This window comes from Lonchura striata, chromosome 3 (genome assembly GCF_050655825.1).
Source record: "Lonchura striata isolate lonStrDom1 chromosome 3, ASM5065582v1, whole genome shotgun sequence".
Taxonomy (NCBI): Eukaryota; Metazoa; Chordata; class Aves; order Passeriformes; family Estrildidae; genus Lonchura; species Lonchura striata.
Window position 1 is genome coordinate 43,594,282 of NC_140705.1, and position 22,967 is coordinate 43,617,248.

Here is a 22,967-nt window from a genome sequence, read left to right on the forward strand (position 1 = left end):
AGTCATCCTACGATCCCCATGAATTGCTCAATAACTGGGAAGTGGACTGGCTAGAAACAAACAGGCTAAGGAGCCACTCTCTCATTGTTAAAATAATTGGGATGCATAAAGATCCTCAGTTAATAAACTAACCCTTGTGGTCTGATCTTGCTGAAGTATTTTGGATATTCTGTTTCTGCCAGTCCAAGGAATGTTTTGTTGTTTTTTTTTTTTTTGTTTGTTTGGTTTTTTTTTTGGTTTTTTTTTGTTTTGTTTTGTTTTGTTTTGTTTTGTTTTGACAAAAGAGGCAAAAGCAATAGATCTGCATCATGAATCCCTAAACAGTCACACCCCAGTCAGATTGAACAGGACCTCTGTCTCAGACTGCAATATTCATCCCCTCCTTTCTTATTTCCTGGGAACTGTATTTGTCTGACACAGTATTTTCCAGAGGAGAAAGTAGGATCCAGAATCTAAAATACTAGGAATGCTACCTCCTGCCAACCATACATACTAACCTCAGTCTTATCAAAGCAGACAAGGAAAACTAAGGGTGCTGCACTGTGTTGGTTCAAATTAAACAAGCCAAGCAAAAGATTTTTTAAATTTTATTTATGAGATGTGAAGAAGTTGCTTTCTACTTGCCAAACCATAGTGCTAAATACTTAAGACACTGTGAAAGGGGCGCCTCTATTATTCCAAAAATATTTGTATGCTTTTGGTGGATTAATTACATTTAACGTTTTGGTTAAACACACAAACAAGCACAGCTTTTTGCTGTTGCTTCAAATGAAGCCACAAAGAGAACAAAAGGCATCCAACGGAACCAATTTAGGTTTATAAACATATTAATTTTAAGAGCACTATGTGTACACTTAAAATGAATTTAAAGCAGTCGACCTTTGCAGTACGATGCCCATTTTCACTGTATCCAAATGATCCATAAATCCAGATGTAAGTTGTCACAGACACTTCTTTGGAGAGCTTGCAAAGTTAAAAGTTAATGTTTCCTATTAATTAATAATTGTTTTCAGCTGTTTTGGCAAGTGATTAAAACAAAGTGTCTGCCTTTAATGTTACAATATAAAGTTTTCTTCCTCAGCGGCTTGAGCGCCAAGCGGGATTTGCCTCATTTGCAGGAAGGTGTAATTGCCTGGGGCATTTGTGAGCAAATAAGGTGAGCGGCTATTGTACCTGCCAGCGCAGTGACTTCCATTCCACATCGGCCTGGTTCTGGCCAGGACAGGGTTCATTTTTGCCCAGGAGGGGGGATGGCAGGACCTGGAGGTTCTGCTGTACCTCCTCACAGTGGTCTGGATCAGCACAGTGTGGTGGAGGGAGCAACTGGCTGTTGTCAGGGGATCTCTGTGTGCGAATCATTTGCCTCTTTCTTGTACCCTCTGCCATTAATATTGCTGCTCTTACTCTTCATTTTCTCATCTCTGCTCTTTCCAGCAAACTGTTCTCACCTCCATCCGTGATCTTTCCCTTTTGTAAATGCCTCCCGTTCTCCCCTCCATCAGGAGGCAGGGGAAGTGAGCAAGCAGAGCATGGTTTGGAACGGTTTCAGTGGGAACACTAGATTGTGAATACCCTTCCTACACCATGACATGCATCCATTAAAATTACCCACCAAGCAGTTTCAGAGGAACATCAGCTGAGATAAACAAAACAATGCTCCCCATGATACTGGTGTACCATGGCATGAAAGAATCGCTCTGTAACACAACCATACAGGTTATGCATCGTTTGCCAAACCCTGCCACCTTGCAAATTCAGGATCACACACTCTTGAAAGTTTGCACTGCAAAGCATGATAGCATCTGTTTGTTCTGAGGCCCAAGCTATCACACAGGTATTACTGACAGACTTGCTCCATACATCAGCAGATGGCTGAACACAACCCCAGTTCTGACCAGCACCTGATCCACAGCAGGATTAAACACAGCTCTGAGAAGGATCCTCTGCTGTAAGTAACCTTCTATACACTGTCTTTTATTCCTAAGTTTCTATCAACCCCCCCAGTGAAACTGAAATGGCAGTTCTCCTGGAAGCTGAATTTCCACATCCATGGAGGACAGCAGATTCACAGCAGAGACTGATAAGCTCTGCTTGCAAAGTCAAAAGTATTGACATCAACATAAGCAGCAGTAACACCCCCAGTTCTCTTCCCTACATGAAACCCAGACAACGAATTGAGAAACTTCAATTATGCTGCATCAAGAAGCTTATGAAGTGATGAATAGTACAGAATTTGAGTTTTCTCTCTTTCTGGTACATCATGGGACATTGCTGCTAGCTCCTCCTAGCTCTAGCTTCTCCCTCTAGTTTGAAAAAATTTAAAGCGTTCTTCAGTTTTTAAGGTAGGAGTTTTTTCAGAACAAACAGCAGGCTTTATCTCTGCAAGGTAATAAATCCAGAAGAAAAACTACAGACTTGCTGAGGAGCAACAACATGGTTTGTGCTCAGTGAAATTATTATTGTCAGAATTCAGAAGTACTAGACTCAGGTTTAGTTCAGCCCTTATCTTGGGCAAGGAGATTTTTCCACCAGAACACCACCCTTACTACATGATCAGAATGGCAGAGGATACTTCACCACTTCAGGCAAACAGTGACACTCACCAAAACTTTCAACAGAGACAGCACAGGCAGGAATGCTCTCTTTTTCCTGTGATCCCATGCGACACTGCAAAATAAACCTAAATATTTCTCAAGAAGTTTCCATCCACACCATTTACAATGTTATCTCACTCCACAGTGAAACTTCATAAAAATGTTAGTGTCTGATTTGCTTCAAATAACTAGCAACAAGGCTAGTCAACAAAATTATTCCATGCCTAAGGTTACTTCAAATCCCTGAAGCCCTCTTTGACATAAATAACAAAATCACAGAACATAAATCCTGCAGGTAAAGATGAGCACTATGTTTCATTCCTATTGGGTCAAGATGCACACTTGTGCCTACAGCACTTCTGAGAAATCCACAGCAATTATTCATCCCTCCCTGGCCAGAGCCAGAGAAAGCACTCCACTGCTCTCAGAGACACTAGCAACCTGTTTACCCTGGGACAAGAGGAGGTAAGAAGTTCCCTATCTTGGGGCAGCTCTGCAAAGTTTACGCCCTTGTTTATGATATGGCAACTGTGGCACATGCCCATATATTAAGGTGTTAAGGATCTTCTCCTTTATTGATGGTATCCACATTCATTTCAGCATAGCACACATTAGGATCAAAGCAGAACACAAATATATTACAGCTCATTTCAAGCATATATTATACTGAAGAAGCATTTTTATCCCATCCAGATCATAACTTGCAGCAAAGTATTTCTTGATGATGCTACACACTCAATGCCTTTTATTACTTATGTTTTCTAATGCTGAAAAATAAACCCCCTTTAAAATATAAGCAATTTTTCTTTCCTGAATGCTCAAGTATCCCAATACCATCAAATGGCATTTTGGAAGAGGAGCTGCTGTGGTTTTGAGCACTGTTAATTGCCTGCAGTGACACAAGCAAGAGCTGAGCTGGGTGCAGGCAAGGGAGTTGTGCAACAGGCATCATCCATTCCCTCTGCACCACCGCAGTGAGGTTTCTTCTAGAAGTAGCCAGAAAGCTGCTTACACAGACACACCAAAACCAGCCTGAATGAAGGCTGGGGATACTTCCTTATGAGTGCAAGTTTTAAAAGAAAATTTAATTTATACCTTGGATTATCTTGTTGGAACCTTGTGTGGCTACCCCAGAACAAGTCTTTCTTAGAGGTGTAGCTTAGAAACTTAAAAGACCTAAACTTCAGAAATTCCCAAAATGACAGCTGAAGATCATTATCATTATGCTCAGTAGCTACAGTTCACCTGGTCTGTTGTCCAATGCATACAACAACACCACCACCAACAACAACAAAAGGTTGCATAATGCAAAATTGTGGCATCTGCTTTGGGGAAGGAGGGAGGGAAGAGTGCAAGTAGGTAAACTGCAGAGAACTGTTTTCCCCTGTACCTCCCAAATACACTGATCCCAGCATGATCTATGGAGGCCAGAAGGGACACAATTCCTGCTGCACTTCCCTGAGGAAGACAAGTACAGCAGAACTCTTGAATGCATTCAAGTTTCAGTAAGGGAAAGAATAAAATACAAGTAATTCCTGTTATTGGCATATTAATTAAAAACACACTATATATATTTCAGCCCAATTGTAAGCTGACCCATTAGGATTGCTCCTTCTTACCACTTAAATAACTAAACACACAACCAGAAGTAGAACATCACAACCAGAAGTAGGACATCACTAATTTCACTGAAAATGAACTGACATAATGATTTCTTATTGAAAGACATTCCATTTGAGCAATAAATTAAGCTTTGCTTTTTTTGGTGGGTTTTTTTTTTTTCCATTGCCATTATGGCTATTCTTCCAGTCATTTTCTCAACAGCCATCAAGTATAAATTTATATACAATAAACCAAAACTGGAGTTTCCATAGGGGAGCAGACCTCCCAAACTGGAAAAGAAACTGTCTGGGTGGCTCAGCAAAACCATGCCTCAGCAGAAGTCCTCACGTATCTTCATATTAAAAGGTGTTGAGATGTACAGTGCAGAAATGCTGATGATTACAATGGACACATGCTCTTTCTACTGCCTATACAGACTCATTACAAATATTGACATCTTGTTCTACAACTAAGCCCCATATAATGGAATTTTATTCTGACTGGAAAATGAAACAGAAAATGCTTGTGACCAAAACTGGGTTTGGTATTTATTACCCACACTGAAAATGCATTCTGTTGTTCTTCAAAACAGCACAAAATAAAACTTCAGAGACATGAAACAGTAATTTTCATGAAAGAAAGGTCCTCTAGTGACTCATCCAACCATCCATCCACGACTCAGTTTTCCAACATACAGTGTACTGGAACAGGGACCTGTGCTGCCTGTGCAGGATGTTTTCTGCGGCAGGACCTCCCCATTCTGACTCCTCACATGAAGGAAGCCCAGGCTGAGGATCTGCTGCAGAGGAAGAAGCTCTGAAACAATTCCTGTAAATAAAGGCCTCCTTCAGCAATGTGCTAAAGCATCAAAGTTAAATACACACTCAAAGACTGCTCACTCCAGGCAACACCAGGGGTGCCAGACACTGTCCCGAAGGTGAAAGCCATTGCACTATATAAATGGAAAGGATGGAAAGGAAAGCACTGGTGGGAGCTGCAAGGTGATGAGTGAATGAGAAACCTGGGTGAGATCAAGAATCTGGCTCTGTCATTTCAGTCCCCACAAAGTATTTTCTCTCAAGCCCCACCTTCACTGTTTTTTAATTCCTCTTGTTTCCCTCTCTCCTCCTCTGCACCCTTCTCTCACTGCTTTCCTCCAAGGCCACCCAGTTCGTGGTAAAAGCCAGCAGAAATGAACTCTTGCTCTGATGGTGAAGGAGGAGCTGTGCGAGAAGTGTCAGGGAGGGCATTTTAGTCACACACATGGCACCAACAATATTCCTGCAAGGGAGAGAGACAGGAGCTGTGGAGCCAGGGGCAGGCACGGCCCCATCACTACTTAGCTGAGGTCAAGCATCAGCTAAATAAACAGAAGTTGCAAATTCAAGAATCTGCGAGGGCCAGTATTCATATGATAAAATGGTCGCTGTGGAAATGGTGAAGCAACTGTATGACTTCCTGTGTCATGCCACGATTTCAGGGCTTTAGGCTCACCTCCATGGCCTGATCCCCTCCTGCTGGCCTTGTACAGATTCAGATAAACTTTAAAAAGAAAGAAAACCAGCCATTTTGCTAATTCTGAGCTGCAGAAAACATCCAGTGAGGGTGTGTGTACACACGACTGATGGAAATCAAACCTCTGAAGTGTACATTATGTTAATTATAGTCAGAAAAGCATGTAAGGTGCAAGTTTTAGCCAGATAGTTTCCATTCTAAGCTTTAATTTTGTAGTAATAAAAATACTTGAGCGCCTCTGTCTAGCTGAAAGAATAACAAGTTGTCTGGCTTGTTATGTCAGTTGGGACACTAAGTAACAATATACATAAGGATAAATTATAACATATCTGTACAAAATAAGGCATCTCTGGCTCTCACTTGTGCATTCTCTCCACGTGTCTTTCACTATAAGGAAGCCACTGAAGGACTAGGTTTAGTGAACAGTGCTATTGATTGTTTTTTCCCACACTACAGCCTGATTTTCTTTGAAAAAGAACCAAGCTTCTAGAGGTTTATAAGAAGTGTTTGTGAACTTGCAAAAACACACTTGACAAAAGTCTAGGAAGCGATCCTTCAAATTCCAACAGATGCAAGCAAACTACATTGCAAATTGGCTTTACCCTTTCCAACATGTTATACTCAGCTGTGGTGAGAGCTCAGGGTATAATGAGTATTAGTAGCTACATCACAGATTTGTTTCCACAACACATTCATTCTATTATTGACCTAGATTAGTGAAATGATGCAAGGATTAAGGCTTTGAACATCTTCAGTGCAAAGTGCTGTTTTAAAATCGGACACATTTTGACAGTTTCAATTGCAGTCAAGATCCTCCAACACTAACATGGTGCTTGACTGCCTCTCTTTCTACCCTAAGTGTTTTTTATACATATAAATGCTCTAAAACCACACCTTTAAACTCCATATAATGCTAGTTATTTTATACATACAAAAACCTGACATACACCAAACTCTTCATACTGCTGTTTGCATAGCTGGTTTATATTCCTTTCTCCAATCTATTTTTCAGGGAAACTGTTGTTTCATTTCACAGTTAAAACAACTTATTTACTTGAATTGTAGAGATATGAAAGGCAAGGGAAGGAGAGAAAACGTCTCTCCCATTTTAAACTCATCTTCCACAAGCTAATGTGATAGTGTAATGTGAAAGTACAGAAATCTGAAATCTAGTTCTGAATGTCTTTTTACCTCTCTCTCAAGAGATATTACTCAGATTTAGTGTGACATTTCAAAATGTCACCATGCCTATCTCAAAATTTAACACAGAATAGATATCTACCAGATACTTTAACACAGAATAGATACCTACCTGCTTTAATTCAGAACCCAATCTATACGTGATGGCATTCTAAGAACCTCTTCTAAGAAGTTCCTACTTATTAAGTAAACACTCATCATTACATGACAAAGATCCTTATTTAGATGGAAATAAAGACAGACTCAAACTTTGTTTTATTTTTTAATAAAGTTTAAATAGTTAAAGTAAGAGGAAAGAGTACGTTTTAAAGCCAAGCTATTTCTTTGTTCCATGCTAGGCCTTAAAGTCGGATTTACTGGCAAATACGGGCCATAAGAAGAGCTGTATACTTAAAATGCTGGTGTAGAATATATTAAAATAGCCAGTGACTCACTCCAGATTACCTTAAGACAAAGGAAACACAATCTTCTACAGTTTTTGAAATGTATTGCCTCTTATCCTGATTAATGGAAAAATTATCCCTACAAAAGATTTTTTTTTTAAATATGAAGACTCTACAAAATATTTGCTTTATCCATTGGCAGGACTTTGAAAATCTCCAAAATATTTAGATTTGTGTGCCTAAGGAAGTTTATAAATGCCAATCCAACACTGTAACAAAAATTCCAAACAGAACTGGAAATTAGAATAACTTACCCAAATCATCTCACCATAAGAATATTATATTTCAATTCTGCATAAACACAGACCAGCATGGTTTGTTTTGTTTTAAAAATTCTTCATGTCCTACAGAATACAGCATAGGTTTGTTTCATTAGTACCTTTACCCTTCCATTTCCTTAATGCTATTTCCTCATTAACATTCAAAACAGTATCTAATCTGTCTACAGATTTCTTCTGCCCTCAGGGCTCTTCTTAGCCTCAACCCTATCCTCACCCATGGAGATCCTTCCCCTCTAGCTTCAGAAAGAGGTTTTTGTTCGTTCGGCTGATTCTCATTTTCTTCTTTTTCAGATACAGGTAAGTATCCTGCCATAAAGGGAGCATGGGAATGAATGGGAACAGCACTGGGAATTACCGGGACATTTACATGCCAAGTCCATGAATAGGAGCTTCTGGCAGCCACTATTTTTGAAAGAAAAATATCATGCTTTCTTTATATTGGATAATATTTGACAGATTGGATAATATGTCTACTATAAACATAGTTTTGTGTCACAAACAGCCACAAACTGCAGACAAAGCAATAGAGCACAGAGTTTGATGAATTTAGTGTAACAAAAAAAAAAAAAAATTGTAAAGTTCAAGTAGCATCTGCAATAGTAACAAACATTTAGGAACCAAAATGATCCAATAATCTGAAAATACATCTGCTACACTAATAAAAAATCTGTGCAATGAGATTATAAGATTCCAAATTGCGGACTGATTGCACAGGGACCACAGATGTAAGAAAGTATTAGCTTGGAAAAGCTTCAGCTTTCCAAAATTCAAAATCATTAAAAAGCAATCTGTTCATCATTCTACAATTTAACTGTTTCCTAGTCTCTGGGAATAAACAGCAGGATACAATCCTGTTCACAACATCCCTGTAGCTTAAAAAACAAAAAAACAAAACAAAACAAAAAAAAACCCACAACTTTTTAAAGTAAATTAAGAAAATATATTCTTAAAGAAAAAAAACCTAGATGAGCACAAAGAAATGCTATGACGAATCCTGAGACAAATTATCCTACATCGTTGCTAGTCTATGAAAACTGGTTTGAATAATAAGCACACTGGAGTATTCAGTGACAGCATACAAATCAAGAGTATTTGTAATTATTAAGTTGTGCATGTTTTTAACTGACAAAACATGCTCACGGGCTTACTTTAAAATCTCTCACTGCTTGTTATCAAAGTTAAAAGATCATTTGCATACCAATACATATACTGTAAACATGAACTTCTCATTAAGGAAAGATGGATTTACAGTAATTTGATCTTTTACAAAAAGCTATTGGTAACCAAATCTCTCAGGGTCTAACTTTCTAGAAAATTAAACCAATGTTTCCACCCTCAAAGCTGAAACACTACCTCTTTAGGAAACAGCCCTGTTTATTTGTTAATCAGAAATACAATCAAGTGGCATATTTCCATTTGCTCTTCGGCTGACAGTTTCAGCTTCATTGTATTTTACAAGAAAACAGCAGACTTGCAGAAGTCCTGTAAATTCTTTCATATCGCAACTGATTTAATTACAGCGGTGAACAAATGCAGCAGTGATGCAAAATAAGATCAGCCCAATTGCCCTTATCTGATGATAGGATCTCTCTTCCTGTTTGGCTTACAGCAGTGAGGACTTCTTGTTTTGTTTCAGCTTTTTGTTGGTTTCTTTTTTTCTGGTCAGGCTGCCTCTGTCAAGACTGGCAGAAGCAAGAAGTTGACATGCCCTTAGAATTCCAGCTTCCAGAGAATGATCCTCATAGGAATATAGCTGAGTTTCAATCAGTAGGTCGGGGAATGATACTAATGTGGAGAAAATTATCTGGATAGCTCATATGTTCACTTAGCCACTGAATGGGTGTTTCCAGCATTGGCTCAATTCCATGAATCATCACTTGAGTCTTCTGCTCTCCATCTAATTCAAAGAAAAAGAGAAACCACTAGTATACCATTCAAAGTTCACAGGAAGATTAAACATTTACTCATACTTAATTTACGGTAGATTTAATTGGTGTTACAGAGTTCAACATTTAACAGAATGAAAAGTAGGAAATATCAGTATGGAGAAAGCTGAGATTTGTAGAATCTAAAACAGAACCTTTGAGTTAAAATTAATTCCAAGACAAAACTGGAATTAAGTAAAATTTAATGAAAGTGCCACTTTTCTTTACTAGTTGCAAGAGGGTTTTTTTTTAATCCTACAGTGATCCCAGCTTGTTGTCAACCCAGTTAAGGCACATCCATCTCACCCAGCTGTAAGGCATATGAATTTTACACAGATCATGCTTAAAATGTTGAGCTTCCTAAAACATACTGCTAAGTTGTGTCCTTAATAGTGTGATCTCTTGAAAGAGCTGGACTATGTGTAATATAACACATGTATTATTTCTGAAGTTTATTTTGCTAAGAATAATTTACATAAATTCCTAGCAATATTTCAGAGTTACTCCAATGGCAGAGCTGGCACTGGCATTTTCTCAGTTTCATCTCTTGGAAAAGCAAAGTTAGCAAATTATTCCCAGTATAACAAGAGTATTTTCTAAGAATATTTCAATCTTTTTTATTTATACTTGTCCCGGAGGATGCAAGTACTTTGATCCTTTGATTCAAATAATGGGAACCAGCTAAAGCAACTGACATAACAGTCATGACATGAACTAAAACAACAAAAAATGCAAATTTTTTGCAGAGACAAGGGAGGAGAAGAGCATATGAAATATGCTTCAAATAATTGGTGGGGGGTGGGGGGGGGCAAGTAGGCAGTGACCTTTCACTCATTTTGTTCTATACTATGGCATTCTCACACAGACCTACCACAGTAAAATCCCCATTCAGTACTCAAAAGTATTATTGCATTCACTAATTGGCATTTTATGTCCCTCTCCAGTGTTTTTATTACAGAACAAACCACCATCCTCACCAAGAGCTGCATGGAAGAGAGCAGAATCTAGGAGTGTAGGTACCATTACTGGTTCTTGCATTCAGCAGCCCCAGTTATAGTGTAATTGCTATTTTGTAACACAGATGAAATTGCATTTATTTGGTAGTCAAAATAATTTGACAGCTGCCTGAAGAAGTTTGTAATATAATCAGCTATCTATGCCCACACAGCTGGTAAAAAAATCATCCTAAACATGTAGTTGACTTTATGCTAGTAATAATTCTTCCTGCAAGAGCAGACAGTTATGTTTGCTTAAAATAAAGCATTATACTTTTGTTACTTGTTACCTACATATGGTATATTCTGTTCAAAGTCTTGATTCTCTAAATGGCATAATACATACATTATCACACTAAATTAAGCATAAACACTTGCTGGTTTCTGGTTTTATTGCAGACAAGTCTGAAGAACAAAGCACATAATTTAAAAACCAACTTCTGGTATTTCTAGCAAAATAGGTATTTATTGGGCTGAAACACTACCAGTCAGATTGTCAAAAAAATTAACTCCCAAATAAAAGATCTCAGAAACCCAGTTGTGGCGGTGCATTCATTCATTTACAACATCAGTTTTCTTTCTTAGAAATTAGGGAACATCTAAATATTTTTAAGTGACCTCCAAATATATGTATTTAACACTTTAAAATGAAAACATTCCTATGTCATTCCTTAAATTGGTGTGAGTTAGTGACTTTTTCTTAATGTTTCATAGTATTATTTAATTTTCAGAAACAACTAATTTACATAAAACCAGATGACAGAATGCATCTTAATCTTTTTAGCCCAAACTTGCAAAAAATAAGATTAAAAGTCTTAGAACCTCAGTATAATTTTCTTGCCATTAGAAGAAAGGCTCTTCCATTATTGTGCAACATATGTATGTGTTGCATGTGCCTACTCTTGCTTAAAAATGAAGTGCAGGTAATCTTGATGTCTCCTTCCTTGCTCCTTACCCAGCTTTGTCCCTTTCTCATACAAGTCTTTTATTCTGTTCCTTGGCAAACTGAGAAAGCCTCAGAGGTCAATGAAGAATTTACTAGTTTAATTAAAATCTAAATCTCTGTATTAGCATTGTTTGTGCTTTAGTATTGTCTCTGACAAAGCATCACTTCTCCTTAATTCCTCTTCCCCTTGAGGCTTGACTGAAGAGATCTTATCTCCCAAGTCTGTATTTACTGCAGCCTTCTTTCACAAAATTCATTGTTTTTACTTCAACATTCTTCTCTCCTTTTGTTACTAGGAACCACAAACTCTCACTTAAGGCACATTTACCCAAACTTTCCTCAACTTTCATGTTTTCCATCACAATTTGGATTATAAATCAGAGTCTCTCTCATATGGACTCTACTTTTTGTAGCAAAAAGTTGCCAACAGCAAATACACTAAAACAATTACTGAAAAATATTCTTATTTTGTCAACAGCTGTCTAATTATTAGCCATTTCCACTGTGATCTGAGTTCTGAATTGTTTGCTAGCTATCATGAAAACTTCATCTACCTGTTTTAGAGATACAATAGATTACTAGATTTACAAAATATTTTCTTTCCATGATTTTAGATGCATCTTGACACACCAACTGTTGTCCTCTTCTTCCCCATCCGACATTCTATGATCTCAAGAAGCATTTTCAAACTGAAAAAATGCAGCTACAAAGTGTACAAGTTGCTAAACGCAACATGTATTTAAATTAGTGGTATAAAATTTAAGCTACCTACTTACAAAGTAATGCCACTCAATATCATTGGATAATGCCTGTGAAAGTTAGGGTAAATAACTCTGTTAATCTGCAGTGCACAGGTTCCAGACCTGATGATATCATTACTGTCAATACCCATTCTACAATGTTCAGTAATGTAGTGAAAAAATAAAGAGGACTTCCTCAAAAGCACTAATTCAGATTTTCCACTAACCTCACCAACATTTTTTGTCCTCTTAAAATCCTGTTAGAACTGAGTTACATGTTACTTATCACATGACCTAAGATTTTTTTTTTTTTTTGCTTTGATACAAATTAGGGTGTAAGATGAAGTGGAAATACAAGAACAATAAAAGCATAGTAATCTATGTTTTATAAGTTTTCATAGTGCTACTTAAAATCAGAGTGTTTCTATATTACTGAAGTGATGCTCAAGTAACAAACACTGTTTTGGCATTTACAAAAAAAAAAAAAGCTAAAAATGAATTAAGTAATCTATCAGAGAAGTCGTCCCAAGATTAAATTATTTTCTTACCACTTTCCTTGTGGAGCTGTAGCAATAGAGAAGGTACTGTACCCCCCTCAAGTTACTAGAGGCAAGCTCTAAGCACAGATGGTAACACCTTTTGGTAAAACTGAACAACATTCCATCTCCAGAAGGCAAGTAACTATGCTTACATGTTTTGTACTAAGACATTTTTGAGACATTCACCTCACTGAGACCCTAACTCAAGGCTGCAACGCTTAAAGTATTGACCAGAACCACACTAATTCATCATATCACAAAGTCAGAAGAGTTTTCCAGCTCTGTACAGAAAATGGAGAGAAACAAGAACCTCTGAAGTAAGGGCTTAAGAAGAGATCTGCTTTTCTGTCTCCTATAAGGTGGCTCTGTCCTCCTGATGAGGAAACCACTAAAAGAAAATATTGGCAAAGGACTCTCTTTTGCAGATAGGCATCTGCTGGAAGGAAGCAAGAGAGAGTGGCCTGTTGAATCTCAAGTGAGTCCTTGAGTGACTCAAAGCCCTCCTCAACCTGAGGCAACTTGAGCCCACTCTCTCTTCTTTAAGGGGAATGCCCTAACTACAATATTCATTGTTGCTAACCCCCAGCTTCCTTTAAAACCTCTCAATATCCAGGAATCAGCAAGACACAGGGGAAGAACAAACAAGAAAATCTGTAGCCTTCAGAGAAGGTGGGAAGATGTGCTATGTCATGGTATCATACAGTACATTTTTCTCTTTCCTTCAGCTATGTAAGTTGTTGCTTGTAAACTAATCTACTCAGTAATAGGAAAATTAGCTTAGTCAGCATCAATTCAAACTGTTGCACATGAGCACTGATGCATCTAAATAAATTTTTCTACTGAGTTACGTTATTATTTGAAAGAACTGAAGATAAACATAAAAGATTGGTTTAATTTTGAGACAGATTCAAGTGCCCAAGAGCAGAATAGTGAGAACACACTGCCTGTCACAGGTACGTACTTCAGCCAGTTTTTACCCAGATTAGCACCAAAGTGCTAACCAGTGCTGCAACATACTCCCTTTCACCCATACAGACAGCTCCTCTAGCCAGACTACATCTGTGATGTACCACTTAAAATTCTTTAGTGGGATGAAATACCTCCCTTCTGATTTGTGGCCTCAAGCAATCACCTGTAAGAGCAATTTAGCAGGCTTAAATCCCTTAACCTGGTAGACAATACAAGATATTCAGGCTTTAGCAAAAGTGCCCCTGGAGTACTCAATTAGAATCCTCAGCATGCAAGTTCTCTGCATAGCAAGTCCTAGAATCTGCCCGTAGTCAGAGCAGCACCACTTATAAAATTGGTTTTACAACCCTAAAAAAGAAAATAGAACCCGGTACTAGGGGCAAACAATGCATTTCTTTTATGCTACAAAGCCACAGGACTATAGACAAGGACACAAAAATGTATAAGGAGTAAACACAACCAAGTTTCATGCAGTAGCAGCATTTTAATAGTGTAACATAACTGGATGCCACTTTTTCCCAGCTGTGAAGTGGGCCATAGACATTTGGTTGCTTATCTTCAGAATATATCATATGCTCTGGAAATATGATACTAAAGGTATTCCTGACAATAGGCTATGCCATAATGTAGGAAAACACATCTTGGGACAGCATTATAAGGAGCAGACTTTTCTTTCTGTGACTGTGGTGTGGCTGCTTTCCTCCCTATTTTTTCTGCTCCTCAGATTATCTGGCAGGAGAACAGCGTGTGCTCAGCACCTGGTGCCTCAGACATCTCTGAACCTGAGGAGACACACCAAACTTTCAGTGGAAAGATTTTATCTACCTCTGTAGGATCTCTCAGGAAATTACATACAGAAACATAGCTTTCCGTAATGTGCTCCGTGTGAATAATGTAGTGTGCAACCACTAAGTTTGTTACTGGAAGATATTGCTGACCCAATTTTGAAAGCCTGGAGCCAAAACTGGGCAAGGCTAAATCTCTGGTAAGCAAAAGTGAAAATTTCCTTCTTGGAAGCTAGGCCTCAGGTCTAGCACCAAGGATCACACATGCAACTGTGTACTTATTTACAAAAGATTATTCTATATTAATAGGCAAATTCAAAGACTTTTCTAATTTGTAACTACATGTGGTAAGAAAGCACTGGGCAGTGGCTGAAGCTATTCTTCCCCTCTCTAGGCACCTCAGACTGGAAATTCTAGGACATACAGAAACAAGACAGCCCCTGACAAGTATCATAGTCTAAAGAAATTCTCCACCAGTGACTTCAGCACTGGTTGCAGAAAAGAAACAAACATATATTTGATGAACGTACTTCACTTTTTGCACTTTTAAGTAAGTAGCATCTCTAAAACCCCTCAAACCTCAATAAAGTCAGCAACGGCTTAATTTGTTAGCCCTGAAACTTGACAAAGAGCATCTACCCCATTTAACAGTAACCTGTCCAAACAGTCCCTATGTCTAATATTAAAGTTGACAAAGACAGGATACCATTTACAACAAAACAAGCTTCACTATTATTTTCATTGTGTGTGCTACAAAAAAACCATGTGTTCATAAAATGAAAAATAAAATTAGGCTAAGGAGCATTTATGAATATTTTCATACCACTTCTGTAGTACTTACTATAGGCAGACACCATATATTTTTTAATTCATGCAAAAATATTTATTTGCTCAGTGAGCAACCATAGCTACAGAATAAATTAAACCCATGTATAAATTAAATATTCATGCTTTACTTTTCTCCAGTATGTTTAAAAAAAGTATTAGAAACTAACACATATTATTACAGGCTTTTCCACTCATCAACTCCAATCTAACTGGAACATCTGCAATCAGTTTCTGGCATGTGTATGTGTAATAGTGACCAAGGTACAGAAATACAGTGAGGTGTTCTGATTCCACAGTAATGACAACCTCAATATAAAGGGATCAAATAGAAAACTAAATTTGTACACTGAAAAAGTTGTACTTAATCAGCTGAGTACTAACAAGAGCTCAATACCTACGTAATTTCATGGGAAGTGCATAAAAAGTTGATTTTGGTGAAATCTCATGGCCAAATGATACTCTGTTTTTCTAATGAACCCAGCTTAAGTACTTCAGACAGCAAATGTTCTCTTTACTAAAGCCAAGTATTTAATGCTTAAGAAACTATAACATCAAGGTCTAAGTTTACTACATGTCCAATTGAGCAGGAGTTTTTTTTTAGTTAGCATTTAGAATTTTTAAACTAGGAATAAAATCTTATGAGCTTTCAGAAGCTTTACACTAGCCTATTTCAGCCAGCATATCCCAGGCTGTCTTTACTATTCTGTAAATTCCATCCTGTGCAAAAACAACCCTGCTTGCCACAGCAGTAGGCTCTATTGCTAGAAGTGACTCATTTTCCATAGCAATCCTAACGTGCTTTTAACCTCACTTCAACCACACTAAGTACCAAAATCCTTATTCTTTTCCTCTCCCCAAAGCTGGAACAATGATCAGTTTCAGGCGACACACAGATGATACACTGGATCACATCAGTAGATATGCTGCTCAATATCCTCTGACCAAGAGCAAGAACACACAAAGAGTTCTGCAAAGCCAACTCTACAATAGCCTAGCCACAACAAAAGGTTCCTCTGACCTCAAAAATTTTAGATGCTGATATGTGACATGAAAGCACAGGACTGACTTTTCCTTCCTGCCTACATATCTCACCAGCACTGGGGAAAGCCACTAAGCTGACTTCAGGTAAAGAACTCACTCACAGAAATACAAGGGCAGTGCATTATTCAGTACAAATTTCTTTCTCAAAATGATTCTGTGTCTCTAATAAGGATTGTTCCAAACACAAGATGTGGTTTGGAGAATAAGAATGACAGTTCCTACATAGACTAGAACTGCCTGACATGAATATAAATAAACCATGACATAGATTTAGTTAACTATCAGCAACTAGACAATATCACTTATTTTAACCATTTAATAGTAACATGAGTTCAGTTGCTCAAACTGAAGGTCATTGTTTTCCTAAATGTCTGTTTCCAGTTTGGCTTATGGTAAATAAAATCTACAACTTTGTATTTTGTTTTAAAATCTCTTTTAAAATTAATATTAATTTTTAATACTTTACTGAACAAGCTATAGATAACAGAAGAAGAGTGTTCAACCTATCTTTTCTAACTAATTAAGTTGATTCTTTAAATTCTTCTCCAAAATAGTTAGAAGCAGTCTCTCGATCCTGAAGTGTTTTGTCACTCATATTTTCTCAATTTAATTTTTCGAGTGCCTTCACGTCATCTTACCAGAGCCCCTCATGAGAATTACTTGTCTATAATGCGAAGATAGAACTAGAGCTGTATCAACTTCAGTGAACTCTATTCTTGCAGAGTACCTGACTACAAAAGCCCAGTTCCAGGCAAGATAATAAATAAATAATAATAAATATGTACTTATATTAAATCCATATCCACTAATTTAGCTTTAATTATTGCTCTACTTCTTTACATGGTTTTGACACAGGCCAGTTGGCTGGTATCTCTGTGATCTTCTCGTGGTATAAACATCTCAACTTGAATTTAGACACTGTGACTTAACACAGAAGACAAAACTTTCTTTGTCACAGTTCTCATATGATTACATTCCTTGGATTATCCCAAGCACCATCCAGCCTTCGCTATCCCCCAAACAGAAGTGCAATATTATTATATGCAATATTACCACCATACATTAAATATCACTAAATACCGAGATGAAATCAAATACTTGGCATCACCCCATTCATAATTTTCTTTTCCATGCAACTTTTCTCCCTTGTTATTTCCTGTCATCTTTTACCTCAAGTCTATCCTCAGGTTAGATAGCCACATTTCGGAAACATAGCAAAACAATCAGATTAAAGTAATCACCACAAGTAAAAGTTTATGAAAGTTTATGATGCTTTGGAGCAGCAGATGAGAACTTGGCTTACACATCTAATCTCACAGGAGCCTGAAAGCATGTAAATGAACTAGAAGACCTTTTTGCTAGTGGACTCAAAAGATTTTCAGAGAAAGTGAATTAGGCCTGAAACACCACTAAGCAGACTAAGCCTGAGCAGACTATTTTTAACAATTTCCCAAAATAGTTAACACTGACAGTAACACCATGCAAGACAAGGGAACTTTTCCTTTTGTAAAAGAGTTCATGCAACTCAATGGAAAAGCAGATAGAGGGTGGAAACTTGACTAAAGTTTACTTAACTAAACTTCGCTGTTGTTGCTTTTAAATTATTTTATTCTTGTATATTTCATAGAAGTTTTTTAAATGGGGTTCTTGGAATAAGTCCCGAACGAATTTATGACAGAACCCTAAAATACTTTTCTTCTTATAGAAGACCTTACAAGGCTAAAATGCTTCCCATCAAACATCTAGCTTCAGGAAGAATAAAAAAAAAGTAAGACTAAACTCCCAGGGAATATTCTTCTAACACTTCTTCCTTAGCATCAGTGTCTTAGCCTCATCTTTGAACAGGCAATAAACCTGTGGTAGTTTATAAAAGGCTGGGGTTAGCAGCTGAGGCTTATAAACCCATTTTCTTCAATGCATTAAGTTTGTCTATTCACATGTGAATAAAGTGAGAAAGCTCAATGTAAATCATGCTGCTTTTCCATGTAACAAGCAAGCACACATCACATTTAGATACATGAGGAACAGGCAGGGTGTGCATTAAAAGATAAACACCTGAATGCATGACAAATTGAGGCCAACTTGTCCATGATATGTTTTCCATTGTTGAAGGAGAGCTAAATCACTTTTAAGAGTTGTGTAGCTTTTTTGAACAGCAGGCATGTTGACTTACCAGAAGTTAACCCTTTTATGCACTATGCCCTTAATTAGATTTGAGGTTTCCCCTCCCTCCAAACAGTGTAAAACTGACCTTCAGAAATTAGGACTCTCTATCTATACAGTTAGGGAGCTGAACATAAGCAATGTGGTTCTTGGAAAAAAAAAAAAAAAAAACCACCAAAAAAATCACATTTGATAAAGATTTATCTCTACAAAGTTTGGTCCAAAGCAAATAAATTTGCTGTAAAAGACCTTGTTACTAACAGTTTGTGAGAACTTTTATAATGTCATTGTTTTCAAAATGATATTATGCCAAACAATAACAAATTCTCTATGCAATCATATTATATATTTCCAAAGCATATGCACATTCATATACTTTTAAAGGTTTTTAATGGCATTCTTGAACTTCCAACCTCAAGTTTACTTCATTTTCAAGTTACTATAATTCACATCATGCCTGCAAATATACTGTGATCCTAATGGCTGTCCATCTTTTATAAAGAACTTTTCAGCTAATCAAATGATGACCTATTCCTACCAAAGCACAGAAGGATTACTGTTTCTAAAAATCACTCTCAATACAGAAGAGACCAGCACATTCACTTGTTTTCAATGCTAATTGCTAGTTTATCTGCCCAATTTAATACATTAAATTTGAAAGTGGACATTGGGATATAATTACTGTTTAAAACCATTTGGCTGAAGAGTGATAAGCGACACATACAGATTCAGGGCTTAATGGCTGTTATTTCATATATATGTGCCTTCCCCTATTTAAATAGAGAAAAATAAACTGATTTTTCCTTTTTAAAAATGCTACTTCCAAAAATATTATTATGATACTTAACAGAGTACACAACTTCACAAGCAAACTACATGTGAAAATTGAGATGAGCTATTCAATTATATTCAAAGTATGGACAGTTTTGTTTCATGTCTGACAAATTCTTCAACCTCTGCTAAGCTGATCAATAAAAAGTCAGCTAATTGAATCCATTGATGTGAAAAACCACAGGCTCAAGTCTGTACTGCATACATCAGGCTGAAGAATTTCTGCTCCAGCCACGGTGGTAATAGGCAGTGGGGTCAGGTCAAAGAGGGTTAAAGTGAGTCAGGATATAGCCAAAGGAATACATCAAACACTGATTTTAAAAGGGCAATTAATCTTAGACAGAAATGCTTCCTGAGGAATGAGATCTCAATCTTAAGAGCACACTACATGATGTAGCAGTAAAAATGTACATATACAAGCTTAGAGAGCTTTCATCCTGTGATCACAAACAGAAGGGGAGTGCTGTTTATCAGAGAAATACAAACCCTTGCTAAAATACTTACATTAGCATCTTCCGGCCCTTAGTCATCGAAAAATAAATTCTGTAATGAGCGGACTGTAGAATTTGCACACATGAAATACCTTTTTTTTTTGTACACGTACTGTAAGTTCTTTTGAACAGCTAGTAGACTAAAGTATTTAGAGATCTCTACCACAGTAATATTAAAGAATCTATCACTAAAAAATTCAGGAAGGAGTGGTGAAAGGAATAATGGAATACCTGCAGGACTATACACTAAAATAAACTGTTCTCGAAACAGCTACCTGGTCAGAGTTAAAATTGGAAGAAAGTTTTCATCAAAAGTTCTTTTTAGCTTCTCCATTCCAAAATACTACGACAGTTAGCTGCAAAGCTGATAGACTATAATATAATCTTTGTTTTTAATGAGAGTTTGACTCATAACCTAAATATTTTTCATTTAGAGTTCAGAAAATATTTTTCCACTTTATAGTAGAAAAATAAATCCATAAAGCTTACAACACAAACATACAGCATTTGCAAACGAAATTTGCTATGTTAATATCATTAATTAGTTAGCAAGATTACTAGGAATCATTAGCTGTGTAGACAAATATATAGAGGCCTGAAATTAATTACCACAATCTGGCTGCATTAGCTCACAGCACTAAAGAGAACTGGCTTTGTAACCATCTCTCCATCTGAGGATATTGATGCCCAACATCACAAGTGCCAGGAGGGCATCTATTTGTGTATCTGGTTCATACATTTAAGCCAAGCTGGCTTCTTGGCTTCAATGGCTGGTGACAGCCTGCACAAAGATACATAGTGAAGTCTGGTAAAGTGTAGAGACCTGCTGCATTTTGCCATTGTAAATGTGGTGATGATACCATCTGCAAAAAGGACAAGGAGCACAAGTGCATTCAGATCTTCACTGCCTGTAGCACCTCCTCTGCACAAGCTAAACCACTGCATAAGACTTTAGCTTCAGCATAAGGAAAAGTCTCACTTCTATTTTTAACAGATATTCTCCAAATGGCTACAGGTGCACAGTAAAAAATAAAGTTATCCACTGTTAATCCACTAATTGTTAAGTTATTAAAATTTCTGATTAAAATGGGGTAGTCACACAGGGGACAACTACCATCAGCAAGTGCTGCTGAATCCCTAGAGAAGAGAGTAGGACACATAGTGGATTATTATCCTTTACATTACTGGTAAAGCTGCTATTTTCCTCCTCATTATTTTTGTAGGCACTTTAGTTTTGCAGGTTCTATTTTTTCCAGGTCTATAAGAAGTTTATCTCCTGGAAAAATCAGGTTATACTTACATGCATCAAGGCAAAATAGAACCAGACTAAAAGAGAGAGATGGAAGGAAGACAGGAATGATTTTACTCAATCAATCCCCAAAGACACAATATGTACACCTAATTTAAAGGTATAGATATATTTTTTAAAATGGGCCAGAACCCACTCTTTGAACTTCAGGGCAAATGCCAAGGAACACCTCATGCCTACTCAGCTAAATTATCTACCCCTTTCTACTGCCTATTGAGAATAGATCCCAAACTCTTAATCCATAAACCCTGTTTAAACTTTCTGGTAGACTATTAATATGCCTTGATCAAAATTATGGCAAAGAACTGCTAATAGTCTTACAGCACCAACAATACATATTCCAGCCCACTTCTGTTTACTAGTAACCCTGAGACCACATCATTTAAATCTGTTTGCAGGCTGCAGTTTCCTGGTTGAGAATTTCACATTGTGGATCTTCACAGAGGGTTATTACTGTCTCCTGGAGTTTCTGATAGACCCAAATCTCCAGTTACTCTTGCACTAATTACAGCACTAAAGGCATTGTCACATTTTCTGTGAAACTAGCCATAAGAAATATCCTGTAAATCTATGTACTTTGTGTACTTCAGCTATTGCTGACACACTTATTTCTGCGAGCAAGGATATATAAGAAACAAGAAGGAAGGTTTCGTTTGGGTTTAAGTTTTTGATGGCTCACTCATACTGAGTGACCTCAGTGGCCTCTGGAGTAAGACAGACTAATTTAGATCACAACTCAAAATAATCCAATTCTTAACTCTGCTACTGACCTCAGTGTGACCAGGTACAAGCCACATCACCCCTCTGTGTCTCTTAATTTCTCCTTTTTTGTCTCTCTTCACTCATCTTTTATCTAAGTGATAAATTCTGTGGGAACACACTGCAATGTGTACAGTGCATAAGGAACCTGCGGTCTCCTCCTAAAACACAAAAAATACTCATTTTAAAACTGAAAATTCAACACAACCAAAAAACGCTGTCAAGACACTTTGATCCAAACAGTTCTCCTAAAACTCACATTCATAGCAGATGACTAGAAATCAGGCAGATTTTCTGTCAGTAATTTTCCACAATCTTTTCTTAAGTGCCTTGATTTCCAAATCTATATAGCACTCAGTCAGGAAATTGGTGGTAGGACACTGATGTTCCTAGGAAGAGCAAACTATTATTCTAGGATGAAAAACCTCACCTCTCTTCTGGAGAGCATTTTAGAAATGATGACTTGTGATTTTTAAAAATAAGCTAAATTTTGAAGAAGTTGTTTTGCTCTGTGGAGGATTTTACTTTCTCCATTTCATACTACTACTGTTAATGATAGAATTAAAAAAATTCTTGTTGTGTCTGAATAAAGTCATTGGCCTTTTGACTAATTTAAAGAGAATAGTCTGGAGTCTGACACTAATAAAACTTATTGGGTGGCCAGCAGAACAAATTCAGCTGAAGCTGAATAAATTTCCAAAGGCTTGTCCGAGAAACAGGATTATTTCCCTATTTGCTGTACCTCTTCCTACAGTCTACCATTCTGAATGTGCGTGCCTGTGCATGCCCAGAAACCACTTCTAAGTCACATGGAAAAAGCACATTACTCTTGTGATGTTAGCAAAGTTGCTGGATGCAACAGGAAAGAGTAGACTAGAATAGACTGTGGCAGTTGGAAGGGACCTACAATGATCATCTCATCCAACTGCCTGAGAAATCCAGGGCTGCCAAAAGTTAGAGCATGTTATTAAGGGCATTGTGCAAATGCCTCTTAAACACTCACAGGCTTGG

The 22,967-nt window shown here is 37.3% G+C and overlaps 1 protein-coding gene across 6 annotated transcripts in view; it reads right to left on the reverse strand.

Moving 5' to 3' along the window:
• The window catches only part of ATG5 (autophagy related 5), a 98,009-nt gene that overhangs the window by 19,441 nt on the left and 55,601 nt on the right, over positions 1-22,967 (reverse strand). For 2 of the 6 annotated variants that reach the window (XM_021553822.3, XM_085574953.1), the window contains exon 8: positions 7,161-9,532. The exons of 3 other annotated variants lie outside the window; for them this stretch is intronic. In XM_021553822.3, the coding sequence (XP_021409497.1) occupies positions 9,396-9,532 (137 nt within the window). In that variant the 3' untranslated portion in view covers positions 7,161-9,395. Of the gene's footprint in view, positions 1-7,160; positions 9,533-15,441; positions 22,118-22,967 lie in introns of those variants that run through there. One more of the 6 variants, XM_085574954.1, reaches the window with a different exon arrangement.